General features: G+C 39.8%; 2 protein-coding genes across 5 annotated transcripts in view; one reads left to right on the top strand and one right to left on the bottom strand.

The window, feature by feature from the left end:
* Positions 1 to 4,801, bottom strand: part of LOC143295899 (ras guanyl-releasing protein 3-like) — a 253,140-nt gene extending 248,339 nt beyond the window's left edge. For all 4 annotated transcript variants that reach the window (XM_076607577.1, XM_076607579.1, XM_076607580.1 and 1 more), the window contains exon 1: positions 4,646 to 4,801. The gene's annotated coding sequence lies outside the window, so the exon portion shown is untranslated. The remainder of the gene's footprint in view (positions 1 to 4,645) is intronic.
* A 149-nt stretch (positions 4,802 to 4,950) lies between these two features.
* LOC143296429 (uncharacterized) overlaps positions 4,951 to 12,556 on the top strand; it is a 28,146-nt gene continuing 20,540 nt past the window's right edge. Inside the window, exon 1 of the mRNA XM_076608349.1 lies at positions 4,951 to 5,152. Coding sequence (XP_076464464.1) covers positions 5,003 to 5,152 — 150 coding nt within the window. The 5' untranslated portion in view covers positions 4,951 to 5,002. The remainder of the gene's footprint in view (positions 5,153 to 12,556) is intronic.

The raw sequence follows: 12,556 nt of genomic DNA, 5'->3' as shown, positions 1-12,556 counted from the left end.
CGATATCCCGAAATTTAAATGCCTGGTGTAAAAACAGTGCCAGATTCCACATATCAACATGTCTCGTGGATGACAATAATAAACTCAGTTTAAATAAACATGGCTGTCGATAGATTCTTCCATTTGTAACAACTTAAGCCAATAATGTATACACTGTATAGCTGAGTTAATATATATCGTATGTCTATTTGTTTCGCCATAAACAAGCTCATTAGGAGTACGCAGATCTATGCCTAGAAATTTCTTCAACACAAACAAATACACAGATTCACATTCCAATGCGGCTTTATGCAGACCCCATAATTCAGAACCATATTGCATGACGGGTTGTACCTGAGCATCAAAAATTTTCAAAAACAATTGTAGAGAAGTATTATTTAACGAAGATAATCTTTTTATAACACACAATAAGACATTTTTGGCCCTGCTAGCAAGATCTTTACAAGCAGAAACAAACCTCAAACATGTTGTAAAATTTATCCCCAAACATTTATAAACATTGACAACAGGCATTGTAATACTATCATAAAACCTTTATAAACATTGACAACAGGCACTGTAATACTATCATAAAACCATCTTTCCCGTGAACTTAAATATCCCCCTTTCCTAAATACAATGATGTTACTCTTACACATGTTGACTTTCAGTTGAAGGGAACTTGCTGCACGTTGAAAGTTATTCAGCTGAGTCTGTAGACCAACAATAGTTTCTGACAAAAGTACAGAGAGAGAGAGAGAGAGATAGAGAGAGAGAGAGAGAGAGAGAGAGAGAGAGAGAGAGAGAGAGAGAGAGAGAAAGTAGTATCTGCCACATGCATCATTTTCCACATTATGTTATTTATCCTTGAGAAAGGTCTCTACTGACCGGAAATTTAGACTTAAAAATTTTTTTTTTATTTACTGATCGCAGTTTTCTTTCTTTCTTTCTTTTTTTCTTTTGTGTGTGTGTGTGTGTGTGTGTGTGTGTGTACCTTCACTGCACATGTACTGTATGCAATCATTATTAAACTGAGGTTTCAAGATGACATATTACATGTCAGAGCCGAACAGTTCCACTAATTAAAATAATGAGGACTTTGCTCTACAAGTAAAGCTGATGCTATCACCCAAAACGAAACACTAATTTGGAGTTAAATAAAATAGAGGGATAACTCTGCAGCATATAAATACATTAGGAAAAAAAAAGACAAGACAAATTAGAAAAGCCATCCAGTTGGATGCCTTTTGTCAACTGTGGGTTTTGTCAGAGACCAACTATTTTCTTTACTGTTTTTGCTGGGGTTTTTTTGTTGGTATGTTACATCAAGTGTGTGTGTGTGTGTATGTACATGGGGGATTGGGGGGTGGGGGATGGGGGTGTAGACGAGAGAAAAAGAGAGAGAGAGTATGTGTGTGTGTGAGTGTGTGTGTATATATATGTGTGTGTGCATACATGTGAAAGAGTGAGAGAAAGAGAGAGAGCAAAAGAGATTGTGCACCTGGGTGTGAATAGTTACATATCTTGAAGTGGAGGAAAGAGATCAGAATGTGACTAAACAAGTGTAGTTGGGGAAGGGGGATGAGATGGGGGAATCTGAAAGGGTGTATGTGTGCATGCATTGATGTATGTAGGGGTTGGGTGGTGGGTACACGTCTGTGAGCATGATGTTATAGATATTTGGTAAATTGATTTGTTAAATATGTTTCCTTTCAAAATTGTATTCATATCACTGGTTTTTCAAATTTGATGTTGTTTGTGTTGCTCAGTTAATATTTTCTTTGTGTTGCTCAGTTAATATTAATTCAAATGATTGTTAAAATGTCAGTACAACAAAAAGTCAATCTAACAATAAATGGTTCCAGTCAGTGTGTGTGTGTGTGTGTGTGTGTGTGTGTGTGTGTGTGTGTGTGTGTGTGTGTGTGTGTGTGTGTGTCTGTGTCTGTGTGTCTGTGTGTCTATGTGTCTGTGTGCATTTCCTGTTCAAACAAGAATCCGAATTCATAAGTAATAAAAATAAACGTCAACACCATGTAATATCTTGGTGTAAACATCAAAGATGACCTATGCTGGGGATCCCACATCAACTCTACAACCAACAAAGCCAACAAGACCCATAGGCTTTCTCTGGTGCACCCTCAATACAGGAAACAAGAAGACAAAGGAAACAACTGCACACAAAGCCCCCTTGTTCGACAGATCCAAGAGTATGCAGCTTCTGTATGGGACCCCCCTTCACGGCCAGTAACATCCAGGCCACTGAAAAGGTCAAGTACTGAGCGGCAAGACAGGTCACCCATCGACATTGACAGACGTCCTGCTTGAACTCCATCCTCAACTCTTTCCACTGGCACCCCCTAGAAGTCAGACAAAAAAAGCTTTTCCTAAACACCATCCCAGCATGGAACACACTGCCCCAGGAGGTTGTCACAGTTGAGTTGTTGGACTATTTCAAGTCCAGACTGGCCTCCTGCCTGCGACTCAACAAAGTAAATTTCAATACCCCTCGCCCTCCAACCCTTCTGTTTCTAAAGTTGCCCCCACCCTGCCTTTTCCCAGCAAGCCTGCCCCCCCCCCCCCCCCCCCACCCCTTTTTTATCCCTTCTGGTAAGTAGTGTTGTAGAAGGGCTGTGCTGGTCTGGACAGCTATGGTAGCCTGACTGGCCTAGCTAGAGATGCAAACACACCAGTGGACTGCACCCTACCTCCCCTCTCACAAATGAGTTTCATCGGCATACTGATGTTGGTTGTCACATGGAAAAAGAAGAAGTGTACTCACTATCACTTTTTTTTCCAGTTAAACAGCTAAACTGCTACACAAAATTATCTATAATCATTTTGATTTCTAGCCTAAAACTCACTTTTACAGAATCAATCAAGGATGTTTTGTTTATGCTGTGCAATGTAAGAGATCAGAAATTAGGTGTCCATGTAACCCACAACATTATTTATGAGTATTTGCCAGTATATCATCAAACCAGAATAATGCCTGGCACTGAAGAGGTAAAAATAACAAAAACAACAACAAAAACAATAAACAAAAACAACAACAATAAACAAAAACAACAACAATAACAAAACAACAACACAAAAAACAGAATGGATTGTAAAATAGCAAAAGCAACAGAGAACATTCTATAAGACCTTTCCAGACAATCGTATAACGAAAATTCTACTACAGCAAGATGCCTCAATAAATAAAATAAAAATACTGCAATTCCAGGTAAAATTCCCACCACCATCCCCATAAAAACAGGACAGGCATCACAACATGGCAACACAGAAAAAGCTTAAACTTGTTTGAGAAAGGGTCAACACATACAGTGATTGGTTATGATCAAAACACTTTATAAGTTACAATATATATGGAGCAGTGGCCTTGTGGCAATGCACCCAACTAGGAAGCAAGTATCAACAAGTTTGGAGCCCCATACAAATCATGATTTTTACTCTCCCCTCCACTGGACATTTGAGTGGTGGTCTGAGTGCTAGTCTTTTCAATGAGATGATAAACCAAGGTCCCATGTGCATCATGCACTTGTGATTCCATGTTTGGGGCCCTGAAATCCCAACCATGCACTCATCCACCTTCCCTCCACCCAAATTTGCTATTATTTCTTCATCTTAATCAATCAAAACTTGATTTTTAATATCTGAAACAAACTATGTTTAAATATGTGTTGAAGTTTGTTTGTTGTTTTTATACATCACTGCAACTGATCTAAGTTTTTTCAATTTATCATAATCATAATATAATCATTCTATAGTACATGTATACATGTTCAAATTATGCTGACCTTGGGCTACTGTGAACAACCCAGACTGAATCATTGATGTTCTAGTTTGATTTAATAGCTGAGCACAATTGAGAAACACTCAAACTGGAACAGATATTGAGAAGTGCAACTGAGCAAATTATGGAAACCAATATATATGGTGTTCAAAGCCATTGCTCTATGTGATGTGCTATTTCATTTACTGATTTATCTGAAATGGTGATGTGCTAAAAGAAAGGTATATCTTGCGTCTTTTTGTCTGTAAACATCCAACCCTATACCAACCCTCAGCAAGAAGCTGGTACAAGTCTTCAGGACTGCATCCCTTTGAACGCATTCAGCCTCTCCGCCATCTCTTTTATCGATCTGGAAACAACCAGCCTACTGTTCTAAATGACGTCAAGCGAGAGACACCCCCCCCCCTCCGCACCCCCCTCAACCCCCTCCCCGTTGCCGCCCCCCATCCTTCCCTCCCTACCTCAACCTGGTCTTGATAGATGCCTTCGGCATTAATTAACAGCTTCGTTGGGAGGAGAAGTATTTTGGTTTAGTGTGCCGTCTGGGCCAAAGAAAACGTCAAGCTTTAACACTATACAAGTAACCAGCAGCCCCAACCGCTGGACTGACCGTTGACAAAATAGATTCGCCCGAGAGCCGTATGAACGGACGTCAAAATACTACTGCTTACGAAACTCATTCCAAGTGCAAAAATATGCAAATTTAAAAAAGCAACGTTTTGCACTGAAACAAACGCAAAAAAATATCAGCTTTGAATGCGAAACAGTTCCATTATTCAGTACTCTCCCTCCCTCCTTTAGAACTCTCTCTGGTCACTCGCAACAGACGAAGGAAGTGAAACATCACGACTGCACATCATCATAGTTTCTTACCTCTCTATAGCAGTAGTCGTTTTGATGACCTGTCGTCCATATAATTCGATATGCTATCTTCCATTGTAGACGACGATACTGTCATTTAAACGTTAATCACATAAACATTGCTTCGCAATGCGTCTGCTGCGGTTACATGTTTAGCAGCTGATGAGTTCATCGATCTTGCCCATATTTTTCGCCCGGAAACGTGTGGAAAGATTTACTTCCCTTGTCTGATTTTCTCACGCGCAAACAACCAATCACAGATCGTTGTGGGAGTTTTCAAAGTAAAAGATGGCTGACTCGTCACAGTGTCGGTGATTTCCACCTTCGACGAAGTGTTAGTGTGCAAATTCTTCAACAATAGTCAGCATAATGGAGAATGTCAGACTGATTTACTCTGTGGATAAACCAAGTAACTTGAGAAGTCTTGTTAAACAAGATTTAAGGGAACTCGGCGTCAAAGTGCCAAAGCTGAAAAAATCCAAAAAGTTAAACCAGTCGCGGAATTCTTCGCAAAGCCAGGTGATTTGAACTGGATGTTGATAATGCAACGTATTTGTTAGTACTCATTCGCTCTTTGGAATACTGTGCAACATGATTCCATCCTTTAGCAATGGATATTTTCAGGGGTAGTGCTTTTTGATGGGAAGGTTAATGGTTTCGTGGACAAATCGATTGCAGCAGCAACTATCTTCCTTCCTTAACTTTGTGTGCCCTTCATGGGCATTCAGAGGGGGGCGGGAGGGAGGGGGGTCTCTTTCGGTATCCCTTATGTATGTATACATCTTGAAATTCTGTGCGACAAATTTTCCATCACTGTCGTATCTTTTTCTCTCCTGAAACCTCATATTTTTTCTGCCTTTACAGTTACCAGGGCTTTAGTGGTACTATTTTGGTACAGGTATGAATTTATTCAAGAACAGCTTCATTTTCTCCCATTTTTTGTCTGGCTCTTCATATGTTGTTCAGGTTTTATTTTTTTCGGGGGGAGGGGGGTATACCAGAAAATGTTTTTCCCATTCATACTAATTACAGGCCACTGGCTTTCTTCTTCCTTTTTTTCTGTTATGTGCATGCACTATGTGATTTTTGCCTGTTGCGTATTCATTTTCAGATTTTAAGAAAATTTGATGGTGAGATGTTACTGAGTGATTAATACAGGCCTGGGCCTGCTGTAATATGACTAAGCATACCTAGCTTTGTCCTTTTTTAATTAAAAAAAAATTGTGTGTGTGTGTGTGTTTATTTTACATTTTTTGTTTTTACAGTACCAGTAGTATAGCACTTAGTGAGTAACTCATCTGTAGGTCTTCTGTTCAGGCTTTTTTAGATTTTGATGGTATATTGTGTGAAACTGAATGTGAAATTGAATTACAAGGAAATCTTCAAGGAGCAAAGAAGATTCTGTTTGGAATCATTACCAGAGTGGGTAGAAATACTAGAATAGACTGCTGGAGAGTTATGTGGCCATCTTGGATCTTGCGCATGTGCATGGCAGAGGCGATCGACATGTGCTGTCCTCCATTTCTTCAGCTGATAGCCTCCATTGCTACAACTGAAATCTGTACAATAAAGTGCCATCATAGCACAATGAAAAAAATATTAAAAGATAAAGGAATGTTCTGCCTCTCTCAATCGCCTTTGTTGCTTGCAATTTTTGAGAGCTAATGGACTTCAAGAGCACAGATCATGTGATGCACCTCTAAATTTCATGTCAGCACGGAACTCTCCATTGATCTATTAGTTCTTTTTTTTATATATATACATTATAAAGTTGACATGTCTTCTTTCTTCAGCCAAAATCAGTCTGCTAATGACCTTGTTATATCCAACCCAGCTGTATTCATGGCATAACAGGGTTATGATTTCCTGCTCTTCAAAAGATTGATAATAAAAAAGAAAAATAATAGTAATGTACGTTTGTATAGCACCCATTCTCTCTTAGACTGTTAGAGCTCATGGCACTTTACATGAAAGAAAATATTACAAATTACATAAATAATTCATGACCACTCTATCTCAAAACCCCTCTCTGCCCCCCACTCTCTCTCTCCCACTCTTCATACATCCAGAGTGAGCTGACATGGATGGTGTTGGAGAAAAAGGAAGCTGAGAGTATTTATAGATAGGTTTTAAAAAGATTAGTTTTTAGTGATGAGTGAAAAGCAGAGATAGAATCGGATGCATGGATATGATGAGGAAGGTTGTTCCAGATATAAGGAGTAGCACAAGCAAAGAAGAAAGAACACTCACCATAAGTTCTTGTATTGACATGAGGAAGTTTCAAATGATAAGTCAGAGGAAGAGCGGAGATTTCTTGAGGGGGTGTAAACACTGGTAAGGTCAGAAAGATATGTAGGTCCTGCAGAGTGGAAGGCAGAAAAGCAGAGACACACAACTTTGTACTTAATTCTGGCTTCAATGGGGAGTCAATGTCGAGAGCGGAGGTGGGGAGAAATGTGATCAGTACATGGGACTCGAGTCAGACGGGCAGCATTGTTTTGAAGTTTTTGAATTTGCTGAAGAAGATTATATGGAAAGCCTATGAGAAAATTACAGCAGTCGGTTCGTCACAGGACAAAAGCAGAAATAAGAGTTTTAGTAGTTCCAACAGAAAGGTACTGACGGAATGAGTTGATGCAACAAAGTTCACAATTTACTATGCATATCAGATTTACTACCTGAGCATGCCTACTGAGGTTTGAGTCAAGAGTGACTCCAAATCCAATTTATAGAGTGCCTTTCCATGTAAAACACATTTACACTGTTCAGTGTAAAGATCAACAAGTAAAACATGCATTTAAACACTAAAAAGTGACATGAAAAACTTCATCCATAACTCTGCACAGGCATCCAATCATGATATGATGATGTTCGTCCTTCAGATTCTAAGATGACTATGGCTTCAAAAAATCATATGGAAGATTGGTGGCTGTGGGTCAGGAGGTGACTGATGAGGCCAATCCATGCCCTGAAGGCTCACCCACATGTGGGACACAAGTGAGTGGTTGCTGTCGTGGCAGTGGATGTTGCTTGGGCCTTGTGCACAGCATGCTTTCATGTGCCTCAGTGATGCACCTGGCTTCAGCTGCACAGGCTCCTGTGGTGATCTTGCTGCACCAAGCTGGGCAGTCCAGAGGAAGCGTCTCCTACATGTTGATGTCAATGCGCAGGTCTTTGAAGGACGCTTTGAGGCAGTCTTTGTAGCGTTTCTTCTGCTCTCCAACTAAGTGCTTGCACTGACACAGTTCTCCATACAGCAGCTGCTTAGGCAATCGACTGGCATTCTGACCACATGTTCAGCCCACCTGGCTTGGGCTTTCTGCAGGAGGGTGTAGATGCTGCAGAGGCCAGCTCGTTCCAGGACTTCCGTGTCTGGGACTTTGTCCTGCCACCAGATGTGGAGGAGTCTGGAGAAACAGCTCAGGTGGAAGCGATTGAGCTGTTTGGCGTGTCTGCTGTAGACAGTCCACGTCTCACTGGAATAAAGGAGGGTGTTACGGACCACTGTACAGTAGACCTTTAGCTTGGTGGTAGCACTGAGTCCTCTGCTCTCAGATGTTCTCTCAGTCTCCTGAAGGTGGCGCTTGCTATGGCAATCCTGTTGTTGACCTCAGCATCAATATTCACTGCACGAGAGAGCATGCTGCCCAGATAAGTGAAGTTGTTGACTGCCTGGAAGTTCTGCCCCTTCACTGTGATGCACGGCTCCTGGTATGGCTTGACTGGGGCAGGCTGGTACATAACTTTGGTCTTTTTGGTGCTGATAGTGAGACAGAAGTTGTCGCAGGCTTGTGAGAAGCAGTCCTATACCTGACATGGATTCCTTCTTCGCAGTCACGGAAGGCATCTGTTAGCATGGCAGAGAATACCATACAGAACAGAGTCGTGGTGAGAACACAGCCTTGTTTGACGCCGTTTGTCACTGGGAAGGCCTCTGACTCGTCTCTGTCATCCAGAACTTTCATCATCATGCCATCGTGGAACTGCCGGACGATTGTAATGAACTTTCTGGGGCAGCCAAATTTCTCCATGATTTTACACAAGCCTTCTCTGCTGATCATATCAAAAGCCTTGTCATACATATCACTCATCACAAAAAATAAAACCAATTGCATACATATTACATCACAAGACATCTAAAATCACAAATATTTAACATCAGTCTCAACTCCCTCACCAGATAGTCCAGGGCAGATACAAAAATGGTCAAAATGTCTGCAACAAAACCGTTCTTTTCACGATAAAATAGAATAAATCATACTGATCACGCTGATATAAACTTGACCGCTGTAGGTGGGCGGGAACATGATTAGATTTTGATTTTTAATAATTATTTCTCACACATTTGGCCATGAGAGAGCGCCTTACAAAGATCCGCAAGGCATGAGCAAGCCAGGGTTACGCAAGTGCGGTATAAGGGGTCACCAGAGGAAAGCGTTTAGCGCGGTACAGTACTTGTGGCTGACTGCTGCCGCGCTGATGCTGTCCAATACCTCCGTTAGTAGGTCACCGCGGCAGATGACAGATACCGTACAGAAAATAAGAGAACTCTTTGGGGTCAAAAGGAAACAAAATTTTTAATTTCATCTATTATATACTAAATTGGCAGAAAATGTAAGTTTGCTTTTATGAATATTTTACAGTTTCTTACCAGTCCTGACATTTCATAAAGAATGAAATCGAAGGCAGCACGGGATCATTTAATTCGCAGGAACAATTATGTTGACATTTTACACAATGCACAACTTGGAAATACTTCATGCTCTGCTTATTAACGTGTAGTATATCACTATATGAATATCTCAATACCTGTTAACTAGGTTTGTTTCAATGAACATTGTCAGAGCACTGTTCAGACAATTAATTCAGAAAGCATGGAAGGCAGATGATGGCAAAATCGACCAACATCATGTCTTGATGTAAAAAGAACGGTATGAAATATATATTTTTCTTTGGAAATGAAGCGGTATTTGCAAATGTGACTCACGAACCCTGGCGCAGTAGACACGTCGGTTTAGCATGGGAAAGAAAATGTACATGTATCTGGCTGGAGTATGAAGGTGGCAAAATGAAGTGCATCAGATAGTCATGAAGAGCAAGGACTGCCTGGAAAATGAAAATGGGTCAGTCTCCAGAACTTTGTTGGAAATGGGGGTCTCTCAGTCTGATTCAGTATAAACATGTGTTTACAATGATTATTCAAATGTTTCACATGTTATCAGGATTGCAATTCATTAGAGAAATGTCTGCAACAATTTTGTGAGAATATGGTTTGTTCTTGTGTCTTAAATGTGTTGAAAATTATTAAAAACATCCAAAATTTCAGCGCCATTTTGTGACATGGCAATGCGTCTAAACATGAAGTGGTCAGAAACAAATAAGTACAAACCTGATTAAACCCACTACATACAGACCTGATCTATATTCATTCGTTGTGATAATAAAACATTGATAATTGGTAAAAATGGTACATTAAGTTTGAAATATTACGCAAAAAGACCCGCGTGACAGACGTAAACAACCCGTTCCTCATTCAAAGGCAAGCACATTCATGAATACACTACACTTTCTTTACTTGCAACAGGTGGTCAACACATCTACCTTCTGCAGCACATACACTCATTTTCTGAAAAAAAATGTTTGAAAAAAAAATGTCTATTCAACTATTTACATGCAATCGACGTCACATATTAATTTTCAGTTCTGCTTTTCTGTGTTACTTCTGTGCATGTAAACGACCCAATAAAAATATACATGTAAACAAAATTAGAACTGTTTCCACATAAATCATGCGGATTCATCGCGGGAAATCGTAAATCGGTTTGACAAACACCCTTCAATCGTGTGTGTTTGAACACAGATTCAGAGAATGTGTTGTTTCCGACAGCGTGTGAGATGTACATATGTTACACGGACATCTCTGATATGTTCATTCGCACCCTGTGGTTGCTATATTAAGAAAAACAAAAACAAAGCTGTGTATGTTAATTTCATCATTGTTATGGTTTGTTTGTACATTTATCTCTGATCCGATTTCATTAAGTTTAGACACAGTCACTGTTTCTGACACATGGCGAGATGCGGTAATATACGGATACTGGCGTAAGGTTTCGAACCAAGTCAACGCATGTGGTTCAGTAAGACTGTTTTCAGTTGAAGACTTGTTGCATCAAAAGTTCCAAACAACAAAGTTCAAAGTAGAAAATCACCCCCTTAAATTACCTTGATTTTGGCTTTTGCTGTTCAATTTTGCCATCATCTGCCCTCCATACTTTCCCAGTTTATTGTCTGGACAGAGCGCCGATAATGTTCATTGAAACCGAACCGAGTTAACACATATTTAGATATTTATATTCTACACGTTAATAAGCGGAGCATGGAGTATATCCAAGTTGTGCATTGCGTAAAATATCAACAAAATTGTACTTACGAACTAAATGATCCTATGCTGCCTTCGTAAATTCACCTTTGCAGTTGGTATAATACCAATTTCATTCTTTATGATATGTCATGAATGGTACTATTGGTAGGAAACTGGAAAACATTCATAAAAGCAGACTTGCGTCTTCTACCACTTTAGTATAAAATACATGAAATTGAAAATGTTTTCCTTTTGACCCGAAAGAGCTCTGTTCCTAGCTTACTGTTCAGATTCAGTGACCTGCTCACAGATCAGCATCAGCGCGGCAGCAGTCAGTCACATGTACTGTACCGCGCTGAACGCTTTCCTCTGGCGAGCCCTTATACCACACTTGCATAACCTTCGCCTGTGCTTGCCTTGCGACTCTTTGTAAGGCGCTGTCACACAGGCAGAAGTAATAAAAATATTCGATTCTGGACATTAAAAATCAAAATCTACTTATGTTCCCGCCCCCCTATTGTGACCAACTTTATATCAGTGTGATCAGTATGATTTATTCTATTTTATCATAAAAAGAACGGTTTTGTTGCAGACATTTTGACCTAACGCAAATTTTAATCTAAATTCCCTGGCCTAAGACAGCACCACAACAACATACACAAGATATTTAAAACTGACCACAGAATTTATAACCAACTGTAAATTATATATATATATATATATATATATATATATATATATATATATATATATATATCACAATGCCCAAATAATTCACATTGCCCCCCAAACCCCCTACACAACACCCTAGCAGCATACCCAGAAACATAAAAACAGCATGCATACGCACACATCAGGAGAGATCCAATTTTAAGAGGTGCTTCTTCAGGTTCTTTTTAAAACTAAAAGTTTAGAAACACTTGAGTTTTACTCAGGGATAGACTCATACTGTCAGTGTCAGAGGTAGGGAGATCCAGACATTGAGGCCAAAGACAAAGATAAATTTGTTCTAGCAGATCTGACATATGGTGGCATATTCATGAGAGTATTGTTGTGACAAAGACACTGAAAGCAAAGACAGGCAATTTTATATTGAATTCTAGCTCACATGAATCCAGTGAAGACTGGAATACAGTAAATTATACTGAGTTTAGGGGATGCCTCTGTGTAAATATAGAAGATCTCTCATTTTCTGTACCCCTTATATCAGATATGCCTGTTTCTTATGCTAGCTGATGGGTAGTGCAAATAGCTATGGGTGCTATACTAACAACACTGTGAATAAGTTATTCCTTGTTTGATATGTAAACTACCAATAGTTTGATTGTTCTGCCATTGTCCGCAGAAGCTGTTTGGTGAAGGACACACATATAACAAGTTTCAGTTTCAGTTTCGATTTCTCAAGATGTCGCTGCGTTTGGACAAACCCATATGCTACACTACATCTGCTAGGCAGATACCTGACCAGCAGCATAATTCAACACACTTAGTAAGGCCTTGAGTGCATTCATATAAATTATAATGGTGTACCTGTCGGAGTGGATTTGTGGTCAATTCTACTA

This window comes from Babylonia areolata, chromosome 21 (assembly GCF_041734735.1).
Source record: "Babylonia areolata isolate BAREFJ2019XMU chromosome 21, ASM4173473v1, whole genome shotgun sequence".
Classification (NCBI taxonomy): Eukaryota; Metazoa; Mollusca; class Gastropoda; order Neogastropoda; family Buccinidae; genus Babylonia; species Babylonia areolata.
This window is presented reverse-complemented; position numbering and strand designations above follow the sequence as displayed.